Source organism: Dromiciops gliroides, chromosome 1 (genome assembly GCF_019393635.1).
Source record: "Dromiciops gliroides isolate mDroGli1 chromosome 1, mDroGli1.pri, whole genome shotgun sequence".
NCBI classification, from domain to species: domain Eukaryota; kingdom Metazoa; phylum Chordata; class Mammalia; order Microbiotheria; family Microbiotheriidae; genus Dromiciops; species Dromiciops gliroides.
The window spans coordinates 524,068,760-524,086,047 of NC_057861.1; the positions used below are offsets into that span (position 1 = coordinate 524,068,760).

A 17,288-nucleotide genomic window follows, 5' to 3' on the forward strand; every position below is an offset into this window, starting at 1 on the left:
CTCTCTCTCTCTCTCTCTCTCTCTCTGATTGGCTTCTGATGCAGTCAGTTGATCAGAAAGGGACATAATCCCCTCCAGACAGGGTCATAATCCCTCATTGGAGGGATTTTCCCAATAAACACTTTGTCCCAGAATGTGTTCTCCAATAGAATTGTCCATCCCTTATTGGTAAGGTTTTCAGGAAAGATCTGAGGCTGAGATATGAACTTGGCCTAGTTCATAGAATCATCGATTAAAAATTAGGAGGGACCTTTGAGGTCATCTAGTCCAAATCTTTATTTTACATATAAAGAAACTGAGGATAAATCACTGGCCCTGCAAAAAGAAAAGACACTGAGGTACAGAGAGGTTTATAACTTGTCCAAGGTCACAAAGGAAGAAAGTGGCAGAGCTGGGCTTTCAACCCATGTAGAGATGGAAAGGACCTTAGAGACCATTGAGACCCAACCCTCCCATTTTACAGATGAGAAAACTGAGGCTAGGAGTGCCCTCCCCAGGGTCTCACCACTAATAAGAGCCTGGTGTGATATTTGAATTCATATCTTCCTGACTTCCTGACTCCAAGCCCAGCAAATCTAGCATCATCATTCCTTCATCTTTCCCCCAGCATGTTGTTTGACTATTCAAATCTCAAAATGACAGATTGCTAGATACTTCTTCCATTTTATAGGTTTTTCTATTTTCTATTTATTAAGTTCCCCTTTTTCTTTTTTCTTATTTTTGTGGGGCAATGAGGGTTAAGTGACTTTTACCCAGGGTCACACAGCTAGTAAGTGTCAAGTGTCTGAGGCTGGATTTGAACTCAGGTCCTACTTAATCCAGGGCCGGTGGGGCAAATTATTTTCATGATACCATTCCCAGTTCTACCATTGACTTCACTCAGGTTGGCAACACAGTGGGTGGAGCATGAATCCTGGAATCAGGAAGACCTGAGTTGAGATCTAGCTTCATACTTACTAGCTGTGTGACCCTGGGCAAGTCACTTCCGTTTCCTCATCTGTAAAATGAGCTGGAAAAGGAAATTGCAAACCACTCCAGTCTCTCTGCCAAGAAAACCCTAAATGAGGTCACAACGATTCAGACACAACTAATCAACTACACAACAACAACAAAACAGCCTAAAGTGGCTTAATAAAAGGAATAGAGGATTTAGAGTAGGAACCCCAGCCACTCGTTCTTCCTGGGCCTCAATTTCTTTTTCTATAAAAGAAGGGAGTTGGACTAGGAAATATCTAGGGCCACTTTGCACATTAAATTTTATGAATTTATTTCCATGTCTTAGAAATTACTTCAGGTTTAAATTCTGTTTTTGTTTTATTTTCCATTTTGAGCATTTAACATAATGGCCAAAATTCTTCCAGAGAGTTATATAGAGCTATAGAATAAATCCCAGTCTTAATAGTCTATTGATAATATCACGGAGCTATGATAAAAGCACAATTTTCAATGAAATGATTGCTTTTGAATAATTTTGTGATGTTCCATGGCGAGAAACTACTGAAATACTGCATTGTGGTAGATTCAGCATGACTGAACTTAATGATGGAAAATAAATGTGGGCAACGCAAGCTTACAAATGCCCTACCTGTAAAGAGAAATAGTTACAGTCACCCAGTTCCCACTCATTGCCAAGACCCAACATCAAAATTTCTCTTGTCCTTAGAGCAAATCTTAAAGCACCATATAACTGCTAGCTAGCATTATCAATGGAGCAGCTAGGTGGTACAGTGGATAGCCAGCTAGGCCTAGAGACCTGAGTTCAAATGTGACCTCAGACACTTACTAGCTGTGTGACCCTAGGCAAGTCACTTAACTTCTGTTTGCCTTAATCCACTGGAGGAGGAAATGGCAAACCACTCCAGTATCTTTGCCAAGATAATCCCATGAACAATGTCCACAGGGTTACAAAGAGTTGGACACAACTGAACAGCAACAGCAATCATTATTATGATTGATTATCAAAGTCATTGTAAGCTCTTTTTTTTTTTTTTGGTGAGGCAATTGGGGTTAAGTGACTTGCCCAGGGTCACACAGCTAGTAAGTGTCAAGTGTCTGATGTCTGATTTGAACTCAGGTCCTCCTGAATGCAGGGCCAGTGCTCTATCCACTGCACCACCTAGTTGCCCCAGTCATTGTAAGCTCTTAAGGAATCTGCAGATCCAGAAATGGATGATATATAAAAGCTGTGAAAAGCAGAAATAGTTCATGGAATCTGACCCTAGGGGCAGACTCTCAGGTTAAATTAGCAGGTCTCTATCTCCCACCAACCCACCCACCAAAAGAAAAAAGGCGGGGGGGGGGATTTCCCTATGCTTTTAGAATATTTTCAGAACTACAAATCTCTCTAGAAGTAATCAAATCATTTGCAACTTGGTATAAATCAATAGAATTAGCTTTATTCCAGTTTAATACTTAACTGAAATCAGTTTTACTAACAGAATGGGAATTTTGCTTGGGAGTCAGGGAGCAGAGGGGAGTGGATAGGTAGGTATTTCTGGAACATGGAACACTTTGGTTATTAGGGCAGGCTTGGGTAGGGTACTGAAGTGGAGGATTTAGAAGTGTATGTGGTGGGGGCCACTAGGTAGCACACTGGACAAAGCACCAGCCCTGGATTCAGGAGGACCTGAGTTCAAATCTGGCCTCAGATACTTGACACTTACTAGCTGTGTGACCCTGGGCAAGCCAATTAACCCTCATTGCCCTGGAAGAAGAAGAAGAAGAAGAAGAAGAAGAAGAAGAAGAAGAAGAAGAAGAAGAAGAAGAAGAAGAAGGAAGAAGAAAGAAGAAGTGGTATATGTAGTACCATTAAGGACCTTGTCAAAGGGATATTAAGTATGGAGGAAAGGGAGGTGGGCAGGGTGCAAATGATCAATTTTAGTTTTTTCAAAACTCTGCCAACAAGAAGAAGAGATTCATGTTGCTGTCCTTCCTGTGAGAAACAAGGGTCCTCACCGACAGACTTGACCCAACTCAAGACTTAAGCAGGAAGGCAGTTTATTGATCAATCTTGCAAGAAGGGGTGTCTCTATATGAAGAGGCTATATATAGACAGACAGCCTTTTATACCCTATGCCCAAGTCCAAAATTCCATTCCCCCCCCCAATCTCCCATTGGCTGGTTTTTACAGAAAGTACAGTGTTTCCAAAGAAGCCTACCCAAATTCCCCTTAACATGATCCTCCCCCCCATTATATACATCTTCATCCATCCATGTTCAAAAATGGTGGCTGTCTCTGCCATTGGGACATTGTTAGATAATATTCACAGACCAATTAAACATGCTCAGAAAGGAGTCAAGGTAACTACAATTCACTTAGCCTAACCTGATTGTCAAAAACTGGGTCCAGACAGTTTTTGTTCTTCTCACTTGGGGACAGAAGTTGCTTCTCTGTTTCTGAAATAAGTGACACTGTATTTTTACTTCTCACACTCCTCTTTTCTCTTCACCTCTGATCAGATTCTACTCTGGGAACCCAGAACTCAGATAAAAACTATTATGTCTGCACCTTAGTTTTTAGTTTGGTCATTCCAGTCACAGACAAATCTTTGTGACTCCATATTTCTTGGCAAAGATCCTAGAGTGGTTTGCCCTTTCCTTCTCCAGCCCATTTTACAGATGAGGAAACTGAGGCAAACCATGTGAAGTGACTTGCCCAGGATCACACAGGTAGTAAGGGTCTGAGGTCAGATTTGAACTCAGGTCTCCCTGACTCCAGGCCCAGCACTCTATCCACTGCTCCACCCAGCTGTCTGGGAACCCAGCCACCGTTTATAACATTGTTTCCTGTATTCTGTTCAGTATATTTTGTGTTCTAAATACAACAACGACCATTGAAACTTGGCAATTTAGTCCAACAGGAGTTGTCTGTGCAATTTCTATCTCAGAAACCTTAAACATCTTGCAAGAAACAAGACATTTTTAAAGGGTAAGTAATGTATTAGTTGTGCTTTAGTGACTATTTTAGGATTGTAGAACTAGAACTAGAAAGGTCAGAGGTCATCTAGTCCACCAACCCCCCCCCCCAGCTTTACAAATTAAGAAACTGAGACCCAAGATCATGTGGGTAGTAATCATCAGAGGTAGGATTTGAACCTCTGACTCTAGAGTCAGTAATTTTCTCACCAAACCACACTGCATCTCTGCTTCACTTTAACAAAATGGTTAAAGATACCATCTGGTTATTGCTCCTTTGCCAAAAAAGAACCTTGACAACACAATGAAGATGAATATGATTTTCAGTAGAAGCCCTATCGGCCTAACTCTGATGGCTTTACCAACTGGAATAAGGCATACAGGTCACAGCTATGGTGGAAGGGCTCTTCTCCCAGGGAGTATCTACAAGGACACAGGAAAGAACTGTATGGTAGGAGCTCCTTCTTCCTCAGAACACATGCCCTAAGTTAGAGGTATCCAGTACATGGGCCAAAACACTCTTGACTAGAGCCCAAACCAGATTACAATGGAAGTGGAGAATATTTAACAAAATAAAATATTGATAATGTTATATTTTTAAAACTAAGTCAATATGTGGAACCACAGGGATCCTTATGTACAGATTAGTGGCCCCCATTTCTACTTGAGTTTGATACCACTACTCTAAACTTAGTGTAAAAGAAGGAGGAGTGAGAGAAACAGAGACAGACACAGAGAATGAGAGTCACAGCTGGTGGTACAGTGGATAAAGTGCTGGGCCCGGAGCCGGGAAGATTCATCTTCCTGAGTTCATATCTGGCCTCAAACACTTACTTGCTGTGTGACCCTGGGCAAGTCACTTAACCCTGTTTGTCTCATTTTCCTCATCTATAATAGCTGGTAAGACTCTGAGACAGGATTTAAAATCATGTTTTCCTTTACTCCAAGTCCAGTGTTCTATCCTCTACAACTACCTAAGAGTGTTAGATTGGGAATTAAAGGTCAAAATTCTGGCCTTATACACAAAAGACAAAGAATGAGAGTGGGGGCAGGCAGAGAATGAAAGAATGTGATAGAGAGATGGAGGGAGAGGGGGAAAGACAAGGAGAGAGGGGGGAGAATGAAAGAATGTGAGAGGAGGGAGAGTGGGGAGAGAGGGGGCAGGCAGAGAATGAAAGAATTGAGAGGAGAGAGAAGGACAGAGAGACAGAGAGACAGAGAGAAATATGCTATCTGGCCCATTATGCAACCTCATTTTTTTTTGCCTGAGCTTGGTGATCTACCATAAGTCCCCTTCATCACTCTTAGTCTATACTGACATGAGAATTTATATCACTGTAGAGTAGATCTAATCAATAGCCCATTTAAAGAAAACTTACAACTAGTAAACTGTGTGGGTAGGAGTCACAAAGAAACATTTTGGTTCAGTGTAAGAAAAAATGTCCAGTCTGTTAGTTAGAGTTTTCTTAAAGCAGTGGAATGGGGTACTTCAGAAGGTGGGTGGCATCTTGGTCAGTCAACAAGCATTCATAAAGTACCTACTCTGTGCTAATCTGGGCATCTCTGGGCATGCCTGGTTCTGACATGTAGGTACCCTTGAGGAGTTTTTAGAGCACTTCTAGTCCTCCTATCAAAAGAGACTACCGGGGGGCAGCTAGGTGATGCAGTGGATAAGGCACTGGCCTTGGATTCAGGAAGACCCGAGTTCAAAACCAACTTCAGACACTTCACACTTACTATCTGTGTGACCCTGGGCAAGTCACTTAACCCTCATTGCCCCACAAAAAAAAGAAAGAGACTACCCCACCCGTATGGTAGACAAACTGGGCATGCTCAAAGGTTCCCTCAAGGTCAACTATATGTTAGAACTGGGAATGCCTAGAGAAGCCAGAGTCACACTGTGTGCTGGACATACAAAGAAAAAGTAAAAAACAATCTCTGCCATCAAAGTACTTAGATTCTAATGGGGGGAGACAGCATGCAAATAACGAGGCCCCTCAGATATATGCAGTATAAATGGAAGGCAATCTCAGGCTGAATGCACTTGGGGATGGGGATGGGAGGTGGGGGTAGGGGAGGGCCGGGAATCAAGAGAGGTCTCCTGCAAAAAGTGGAATTTGAACTGAATCGTAAAGAAGGCCACTGAAGGAGAGGGGTGGAGGTAAGGCAGGACTCCAGTGATGGGAGACAAGAAATGAAAAGGCAGGGAGCTGGGAAATGGTGTGTCAGGTGTGAGGAACAGCAAGATAGCTATAGTGTTAGCTATTGGGATTCTATTGTGATTATGATTATTATGCTTATTGTTATTGCCACCATATCAAAGATAAATGCTTAACATCCTGTAGGGTGCTGAAGGGGGAGCCTTTCTTTTCCAACAAGTTCATCCTCAGCGGTCAGAGCGATAGTCACGTAGTTTCATTTTGCCTTAATGTTTGTCTAGAAGTGGCCACTGCGGACATTTGATTGTGTAGAATCACAGAATTTTTAGAGAGGAAAGAGAGCTCAGAGGCTATCGAACCCAACCCACAACTGAAAAAGAATGCCTAATAATAATAATAATAATTAATAATAATAATAATAAACAGAAATTTCTGTAGCATCATAAGGTTTACAAAGGACTTTTTCTATGCGTTATCTCATTGATCTTCAAAACAACCCTCTGAGATCTAAATTATTATTATCTTCATTTTACAAATTAGGAAACTGAGGTTGATAGAATTTAAGTGACCTTCCCAGTGTCACACAACAAGCAGGATTTTTTTTTTCATTTTTTGGAGGCAATCGGGGTTAAATGACTTGCCTAGGGTCATACATCTATTGCATCTGAGGCTGGATTTGAACTCAGGCCCTCCTGACTCTGGGACTTGTGCCCTATCCACTGCTCCACCAAGCCTCCCCACAAGTAGCAGTGTTTAAACCCAGTTATTCCTTATTACATACTCAAGTATCAATTGACTATGCTGCTCCCATAGCTAGAATCCCTCCTCACCTGCACCCCTTGGCTTCCTTCAGGATTAAACTCAAATCTCACCTTCTGTAAGAGGCCCTTCCTTGTTCCCCCTGCTGCTGACAGACTAGCCTCTCTCTAGCTCTTTAATGTTTTCAAAATTTTACATAAATTATCTCATTTGGTCCTTATAACAATCCTGTGATGTAGGTAATAGTGTTATTGGCGTTTTGTAGATGAGGAAACTGAAACTGATAAAAATTAATCAACTTATCTAGGGTCACCCAGCTAGACGGCACAGTGGATAGAGTGCTGGGCCTGGAATCAGGTAGACTCATCTTCCCGAGTTCAAATCCAACCTCAGACACTTACTAGCTGTGTAATACTGAGCAAGTCACTTAAGCCCATTTGCCTCAGTTTCCTCCTCTGTAAACGAGCTGGAGAAGGAAATGACAAACCACTCCAGTATCTCTGCCAAGTAAACCCCAAATGGGGTCACGAAGAGGGAGATACCACTGAACGACAACTACAGCCGGTAAGATTCTGAGAAAGGATTTAAACTCATGCTTTCCTCCACTCCAAGTCCAGAGCTCTATCCCCTACACCACCTAAGAATGTTAGATTGGGAGTTAAAGGTTAAAATTCTGACTTTACACAAATGATCTTGGGCAAGTCACTTCTCTGCAGGCCCCAGTTTCCTTCTCTTTAAAGGGAAGTTGGACTAAATTATCAATAAGGCCCTAAATCTATTACCCTATGACCTCATAAGCTCTCCTCATTGTGGCCCAACATAACAAGAATCACTTTGTTATGGAGGAGAAGAAAAATCTGACATGCCGAGCCATTTACATACATTCACCCAGCAGCCACAGTACCTGCAGACTCAACCCAAAAGCTTACAGGCAGCCAAAGGGAAAAGAAGGATATGTTGTTTTCTGTCAGGAGAAATATGAGTGGCCATGATCTAAGCAAAGACAACATCAGATTGTGTTTGGGGAATTAAATCTAAAACCAAGCCATTTAACATGCTGAAAGAAGCTTGTATAGTGAAATGAATGAAAAATGCCAAGAGACAGACAGAGTTTCCAGGTAATTAATAATCAGTTTATTCATTCGGCTTGCTGGAAATCAATAAATTGATGGTCAGAGCTGGAGAAGAACATGGCAAGCTACTCCAGTATGTTTGCCAAGAAAACCCCAAATGGGGTCACAAAGAGGTAGACACCTCTGAACAACAGCTACAGCTGGTAAGACTCTGAGACAGGATTTTAACTCGTGTTTTCCTTGGCTCTAAGTACAGAGCCCTATCCCCTACTTTAGGCAAGTCTGTTAAACTCAGGCCCTCTTTCCTCATCTATAAAATGAAGGCCTTGAATTCCACAGCCTCTGTGGTCCTTTCCAACTCAAAATCTATGAAATCCCATGAAAATTTCCCCTTTGAAGTCCCATCTTCCATAAGAGCCCTTTTCTTGTTCTCCTTTATCTTAGTGCCTTACCTCTAAGATTACCCTCAGTTTATCCTGTATATATCTTATCTATATATGGGTGTTTGTGTGTTGTCTCCCCCATTAGATAGTAAGTTCCTTGAGAGCAGGTACTGGGTGTAGGTGTTTCCCCTTTTCTTTATATCCCTGGCATTTAGCACAGTTTCTGGCACATAGTAGGTACTTTTAAAAGGCTATTTGATTCATTGATTGATTGATTAAAAGGAGTGTCCAGTCATACACGGCCCACTGAGAAAGCTGGAAAAGGCAGAACTTTTCTTTGTTCCACTAAACAATTAAATGAGAGAATTATGGCCATGGAATTATATGTAGATGAAGAAACATCTCACTCTGTAAAGGAAACTTGAATTTGAAGAAAGTTTTTCGTGAAGATTGTGTCACACATTTGAAGAACTGACACTTATTCTGAATTTTCCAAGGAAGCTGGACTAAATAACATGTCTTTTTGATAAATAGTAAATGATGGTTGACGTGGCATTTTGCAACATGTCCTAAAAGCAAAAAGTAAAAATTGACGATAGGAAACTCCAATATTTCTGACATCCAAGGAAGCATACGTGTCAAAATTACAGAGGAAAATAACATTGATTTGTTTTTCTGACATCTGTGGCATTGTCCATGCAGAATTCATCCCTCAGCCTCAAGCTACCAATAGGGTACATTTTGTAGAAATTCTGGATGCTCAGAGATTCCATGGGTTATACAAAGAGTAGAATGTGACCCAGTGACTGGCATCTTGACCATGATGACCCATGGATTCCAGGGGCTTTCTCTCAAAACAGTCTTGTGCTCATAATGCTATTATTCCCCAAGGCACCTTATTTACCATATTCAATTTCAAGTCACTTGTTTTACTATTTGGAAAAATGAAATGTGCTTTGATGGTAAACAAAAAAACCATTAAATTATGATAATCAGCTCTCCATGCAAGGAGTGAGGCCAGATTCTGGTCTTGAAGTGAGGCCAGATTCTCTGTCATGAAGTAACTTCATAATTTTGAGGTTACTTATAGTCTGTGGCCCTCAATTTCTATAAAATGAGGGGATTCTCTCATTCCAAAAATTCTGTGATACTGTGATTTCTGTCTATAATTTGCCACTATTAAGGAAATTCAAAAGAATTTGATACAATGCTCTAGTCTAGTAGATAGAGTGCTGGACCTGCAGTTAGGAAGACCTCAGTTCGAATCCAGACTCAGATATTTGTGGGACCCTACATCAATCACTTAATTTCTGCTTGCCTCAGTTTCCTCAACTGTAAAATGGGGATAAAAATAGCACCTATCGGGGCAGCTAGGTGGCGCAGTGGATAAAGCACCACCCCTGGATTCAGGAGGACCTGAGTTCAAATCCGACCTCAGACACTTGACATTTACTGGCTGTGTGACCCTGGGCAACTCACTTAACCCTCATAGCACCTACCTCACAGGGTTGTTAGATCAACTGAGATAACATTTCTAAAGCTCTTAGCACAATGCCTGGCACATAGTAGATCCTTAATAAATGTTTGTTTCCCTCCTTTCTTCTTTCTACCTTCCTTCCTAAAATATTACCACACTCAGAAAGCAGTTGACCTATAGGGCAGAAAGGTAGCAGCTTTTGCCAAGAGCCTGAGGACACCTGGGCCTCTCCCCTACTCTCTGAGACTGCTGGGAGGCAGCTTATAAAAAACAGAAAGATCCTGAGTTCCTGGGAAGATGTTTAGGCTAGAACTGTACATTGTGGAAAGGCAGCCAAGTGAGACCCCTTTGTTGTGGCTGCTGGGTGGCTTTCCTGTGGACGTCTGTCTGTGTTCTACTACATTGCTCTTTTCCCTGGGGGAAGTGTTATGAGTTGGACTGTGACATAAAATGCTTGAGGTCTTAGACACAGGATGTACCCGAAGGCTTAGCAATGATAATTCTACAGCACAAAGGTCAGCAGCAGCTGGGCCTTTCACAATTTTTCAACCCTTCCCTCTCCCTTCTCTTATGTGTCTATGACAGAGGCCCCTGTCACACAGGCTTTGATGGGACTTCTCAAAAATGAGCTTCCCAAATGTTTCCAATAAAATTTTGAGCACAGGAGGGGTGAATGCATAGCCTCTCAAGGTCCAATGCTCTGAAGAAGCAACATTCCCTTGGCTGTAATAGTTCTCATATGTTTGCCAAACAATCCGTCTCTGCATCTCAATTACACCTGGAATGATGATATCACAAATGGAGTTATTTAGGCAATTACCCTGCACAAGAAATTTTAAAACACATATTCTGCCTAGGGAGATTGCTACAATAAGATGTAATACTTCAAAACAGCTGTGATTTCATGAGTGTGGGTACTACCTTGAACAACACAAATCACAATCCCTTCATGATAAAGGTTCGTGAGTAGCTTTAGGCAAGAAAATCATCATGACGTGGCCAAACTTCTGATAATACACCTTTCTGAACCTAGCTAGGCTGGTCTTCCAATAACTAGTCTAACCAGGATGCAGTACGGTGTAGGAGTTAGGGTCCTGGACCTCAAGTCAAGACAAACTGGGTTTAGTTCTCACTTCTGAGACTTAACAAACTGTATGTCCAGGGGCAGCAGCATGGTGACGTAGTGGATAAAGCACCGGACCTGGATTCAGAAGGACCTGAGTTCAAATCCAGTCTCAGACACTTGATACTTACTAGCTGTGTGACCCTGGGCAAGTCACTTAACCCTCATTGCCCTGCAAAAACAAAACAAAACAAAACAAGCTGTATGTCCATAGGCCATTCACTTCACTCAATAGTAGCTAGCATGTATATAACACTTGACTTAAATATTAGCTCATTTGATTCCCTGTGAAAACAAGATAGAGATAGAGTCCATACCGGAAGCCTTTCCATCTTGGTAAGATGTGTGACCTTGGGCAAGTCCCTTAACCCCAATCACCTTGCAAAAAAACCAAAAACAAACAACAACAAAAAAGGTGGACTAACATTTACATTCTCCTGGCAAAGTCTTTGAAGGTCTGGGCCCATCTCTACATCAGGATGCCATTTCAAAGGAAGGCTTTCATGGAGGTGTTCCAGTATAAGAAAAGAAGTTTTGAGGATAAGAGGTGTTAGCACTGAACATTCATTATTAGAATGTAAGCCCCTTGAGGGCAGGGACAATTTTGTTTCATTGTATTTCTATTCCTCCTCCTCCCCCACACCCATCCTTGCAAAATACCTGATACATGTTACTTAATACTTTATTCTTCTTAAATATGTCACCCAGTTTCTTTCCCTGTCCTGCCTTTCTGATTTTTTCTTACTTTTTTGTTTTCAGACTCCCCAACAGTATGAAAAAGAATACAATGATAAAAGGTCAGACGTGGGACCCAGTAAATTCCATGGCTATGCCTATGATGGAATATGGGTGATTGCCAAAACCCTACAAAGGGCTATGGAACATCTCCGCTCCAGCAACCGGCACCAGAGGATTCAAGATTTCAACTATACGGACCATAAACTGGGCAAAATCTTCCTGGATGCAATGAATGAAACCAATTTCTTCGGTGTGACGGTCAGTTCCAAACCTCTTTGACTCCACTGCCTTTTATCTGTTAATATCTCTGGGAGATTGTATAACTGAAAGGGTTTTATAACTTGTGAGAAATAAGAAGAAACCAGTCTGGTCATCTTTTTCTAATCCTTTAAGCAAATATCACCATAATATCTTTTTTTTTTTTTGTGGGGCAATAAGGATTAAGTGATTTGCTCAGGGTCACACAGCTAGACCATAATAACTTTTTTTTTGTAGGGCAATGAGGGTTAAGTGACTTGCTCAGGGTCACACAGCTAGTAAGTGTCAAGTGTCTGAGGCTGGATTTGAATTCAGGTCCTCCTGAATGCAGGGCCGGTGCTTTATCCACTGTGCCACCTAGCTGCCTCCATAATGACTTTTATAAATAAGGAGGCAGCATTATATATTTTAAAAGTATGTTCAGGGCAGCTAGGTGGCACAGTGGATAGAGCACCAGCCCTGGAGTCAGGAGTACCTGAATTCAAATCTGGCCTCAGACACTTAACACTTACTAGCTGTGTGACCCTGGGCAAGTCACTTAACCCCAATTGCCTCACTAAAAAAAAAAAAAAAGTATGTTCACCTTGGCATTATATTAGCCCAGTGAGGCCTGGAAAAAAATAGATTGGGGCCTAATAAATGGTACAGATGATGGAGCATGCGGTCAGCCTGGAGTCAGAAAGTCCTGAGTTCAAATCTGACCTCACACTCTAGCTGTGTAAGTCAATTAACCTCTTTTTGCCTCAGTTTCTTCATCTGTAAAATGTGGATAATAACACCACCTATCTCCCAGGATTATTGTGAGCATCAAAAGAAATATTACTTGTAAAGTGCTTAGCAGAGGACCTGGCACATAGTAAACCCTATATAAATGTTAGCTATTATTATTACTAAATATGTATGACCCTGGACAAGTCACTTAACCCCAATAGCCCCCCCAAAAGAAAAACCAGGGAACAACAAAAAAGATGGACTAGCATTTACACTCTCCTGGCAAAGTCTTTGAAGGTCAGGGCCCATCTCTACATCAGCATGCCATTTCAAAGAGATACTATTACTAGTTTGGTAGCTCAGTGGATAGAGAGGAACTAATAATAATAGCTAACATTTATATAGTGCTTACTATATGTGCCAGAGGGGCAGCTAGTGGAACAGCAGATAGAGTGTCAATCAGACTCATCTTGAGTTCAAATCTAGCCTCAGTTACTCATTAGCTATGTGACCCTGGGTAAATCCCTTAAGCCTGTTTGCCTTAGTTTCCTCATCTGTAAAAAAAAGCTGCAGAAGGAAATGCCAAACCACTCATGAGTTTCTTTGCCAAGAAAACCCCAAATGGGGTCATGAAGAGTCAGACACAACTGAAACAATTGAAAAACAAAATTATTTCTAATAGTAGTACTAGTAGTAGCAGCAATGGTAGTAGTATGAGTAGTAAGACCTTATATGTGTATGTAAGAGGACCTCACCTCAAATTTTAGTTTTGCCATTTACTTCCTTCCTCATCTTGGGCAAATCATTTCAGCTTTGTAAATCTCTCCTGGAGACAGACAGTCTGGTACAGTGGAAAGAATGCTGGTTCTGAAGAGGACCCAGGTTCCAATCCTAGTCTTGCTCCTTCCTATCTGTGTGATCTTGGACAAGTCATATAATTTGCCCATGTAAAATGAAGAGGTTCAGTTAGATGACTTCTTCTTTTCCCCCCCAGGGCAATGAGGGTTAAGTGACTTGCCCAGGATCACACAGCTAGTAAGTGTCAAGTGTCTGAGGCCAGATTTGAACTCAGGTCCTCCTGAATCCAGGGTCAGTGCTCTATCTACTGAGCCACCTAGCTGCTCCAGCTCTAGATCTGAGATGATTATTTTATAGAGTTAGATATTTTCATTATCCACAGGACAATAGATTCAACTCCAATTCTACTTGTAGGAAACTCTTAATATAAGTTTTAGGTCATTTAAAATGGGAAGGACTCAGCTGTTTGGCAAAAAAAATATATTATTTTCTTCTTGACCATAGTGATGATGGCCTAAAGTGTAGCCACTTAACAGATGAATTGCTGATATCATAATGTCTAGTGCCCTTGGAATGTGTGGATAATTATCTTTGAGAAAGTCACATCATTTCTCATTTGTGGGACTAATGAACAGATTATTCAATTCTTACCTTTAAAAACAAGTGAATTGGGGCAGCTAGGTGGCGCAGTGGATAGAGCACCAGCCCTTAATTCAGGAGGACCTGAGTTCAAATCCGGCCTCAGACACTTGACACTTACTAGCTGTGTGACCCTGGGCAAGTCACTTAACCCCAATTGCCTCACTAAAAAAAAAAAAAAAAAAAAAAAAAAGTGAATGAATGAGAAGGCATTTATTGTCTATACAACCTGGTTTCACCCTATCTTCCCAGATTCAGTGGACATTATTCTCCTCCCACACTGTGTGATTTAGCTAAATTGGCTGTTTCTCTATTCCACACACATGACCCTCCACCTCCTGTCTCTATTGGCCATCCTACATGCCTGGAATCTGCTCCCTCCTCACTTTTACCGTATAAGGTCCCCTCTCTTCCTTTAAGATAAAACCTAAACACCATCTTCTGCATTGTCTTTCCTAATCCCACATGCTAGTACTCCCCTTCCCAAACTACCTTGTTTATAACTACTTTGCATATATTTGTATTTTTTTTTCATTTTATACTGTATATATGTTTGTACATACTTGTTGTCTTCCCCACAAGAATATAGACTTCTTGCAGGTAAGAAATGTTTTCGTTCCTAGCACTTAGGGCATACTGGGCACTTAATAAATACTTATTGGTTAGTTAATTGATTGATTGATCGAAAAACAATATGGTAGAAAGAATGCTAGAGTTGGAGTCAGAAGACTTGGGTTCAGATCCCATTCTGATGAGGGACCAAGAGCAAGCGTCTTATCTTTTCTGACAGTTGACTTACTTTCATCATCTTTAAAATCTGGACAATACTATCTGCCCTCTTTTATTGGGCTCTGAGAAAAACACTTTGTAAATCTCAAAAAACTATAATTAATCATCAAGTATTTAGTAAACACTTACTGTGTTCCAGTCTCTGTGCTAGGATCTGGCAGTACAGAAGAAAAAATCAGGTTAATCTCTACCCTCAAGAAGTCCACATTCTATGGAGAAGATGATATGATCACAAATAAGTAAATATAGAATATATACAAAACAAAAGAAAAGTAATAGAAAAAGAATCACAACTGAGGGAATCAAGAAAGGCCTCTTAAAGGAGATGACACCTAACTAAGCCTTGAAGGGAAGTAGGCTTCCAAGGTATAGAGGTGACGAACTGTTCAAAGGTGCAAAGACATAAGTCACATCCAGGAAACAGCACATAGACCAATTTGTCCTGGAAGGTATGGGTGTCCCTAAAGTATTAATGCAGTTCCATCTGCTGGCAACTATACTGTGAAGCATGCACGAGGAGAAACAGTGAGGAATCAGCCTGATGGGATAGACTGGAGCCAGATTTTATCCTAAAGGTCATAAGGAGCCACCAAAGCTTCTTGAGTAGGGAAGTGACATGGTCAGACTGATGCTTTAGGAATATCAAGTACAGTGTCTGTTATTTTCAATATCTTATGTTTGTTCACTCAACAAATACTTATTGCGCTCCTTCTACATTTAAGGCAGAAATGTCAAACCAAGGTGTCCAGGAAGCACACAGCCCTCCAGAGGAGAGGGAATTAGATCAAAATGTAGTTGTAAATGTTTAACATAATAAATAAAAATCCAATACAAGATAGATGTTAATTTGAGGTTTTCAAAGTCAGCTTTTGATCTGTTTCTATTTTAATTGGGCACCACTGATTTAATGGATTATGGGCTTAATACATATTCATGGGGGGGCAGCTAAGTGGCACAGTGGATAGAGCACCAGCCCTGGAGTCAGGAGGACCTGAGTTCAAATTCAGCCTCAGACACTTAATACTTACTAGCTGTGTGACTCTGGGCAGGTCACTTAACCCCAATTGCCTCACCAAAACAAAAAACAAAAACAAACATATTCATGTGGAATATTCTCTTCCCAGGTTGGCAATAGAGGATGAGGAGGCATTCCCACAAAGGAATGCTGGCAAACGTTTAACAACTGGGTCTTGATTTTTAAAATGTATACATGACAAACTTCTAAGTTGAATCTGTATTGTTACCATTGTCTCCATTGCTTTCTTAAATCTAAACAATCAACAAAATAACAAATTAAGCCATAATTTCTAATGTTTGCTCATTTCCAAGGTGTGAATGTTCACATTGAAAATTTAACAGTCTATTCTAGCCACCATTGAACCTTCCCTCTAAATCAGTTGAATGAATTCATCACAAGATAAACAAATGCCCATGTGCCATGGAGAGCAGAATTTTCCATGGTGAAAAATGCATCCCCTTACAAATAGGCGTATTAAATATAGTATTACTTGCAGCATTCCTCTCCCTCGCTGGTTCATTATACCCTCATGGCCTGCCTCGCCTACCTTGCATGGACTCTGCCCTCAGAGGACGGTTAGCACTATTTGTAGCCAATAGAGAACATATGATTAGAATAGTTCTATCCCCAAAAGCCTTTAGCAGTTACTTTCATGCTCCATTGGCAAAGACTACAGTTACGTGCAAAATTAGCATTCACAGAGTTGTGCAGAATGTGAGGGCCGTAGAGCTCAAAAGGAACAGAGTTAATAATGATAGCTGCCATTTATATAACACTTTAAAAGCCTATCAAGTGCTTTACCCACATTATCTCGTTTAAAACTCAAAACCACTCTGTAAAGTAGGGACTCTGGCTAGTATTATTGTATTTTACAAAGGAGGAAACTGAGGCCCAGAGAGGCAAGTAACTTACCCAAGGCCAGTAAGTTTCTATTAAGCACCTACTATGTGCCACTATGGTCACATATATCATTAATAGCAAAGTAGGCTGAAAACACAGGTCTCCTAGCACTTATCTAAAAGCTTCAATAATAAATGTTTTTATTTAACTGGTTCATTTTTGCTAGTAACTTTCTTCCAGAATAGCTCTGCCCTAAACAACTGGATAGCTATGCTCTTGATGAAGTACACAACATGTTTAATAACCTTCCTGTGTTTTTCCTTTTTTTTTTCTTTTTAGTACAAAAAAAAATGAGATAGAAAACTCTGTAGTTGGGCATTTTCATGATGATTTGGTATTTTCTTTTTCCCTAGCTGCTTCATCACCTTCAAATAAATGTGTGCATGTCATGTCATGAGAAAGTGAGCAGATTTAAATTAAACCTGTCTTCTGTTCCCAAAAAGATTCATGTGATAAAATAAAAAGTATATTTTTCAAGCTCAAGGAGACTTCAGGAGGTCAATTTCAACAACAACCTAATAGTATGGAGGGCAGGAATAAGAACAAGA

At 40.8% G+C, this 17,288-nt stretch overlaps 1 protein-coding gene across 2 annotated transcripts in view; it reads left to right on the plus strand.

Annotated features, from left to right (window-relative positions):
* The window catches only part of GABBR2 (gamma-aminobutyric acid type B receptor subunit 2), an 866,539-nt gene that overhangs the window by 550,832 nt on the left and 298,419 nt on the right, over positions 1-17,288 (plus strand). For both annotated transcript variants that reach the window (XM_043976613.1, XM_043976612.1), the window contains exon 7: positions 11,649-11,885. In XM_043976613.1, coding sequence (XP_043832548.1) covers positions 11,649-11,885 — 237 coding nt within the window. The remainder of the gene's footprint in view (positions 1-11,648; positions 11,886-17,288) is intronic.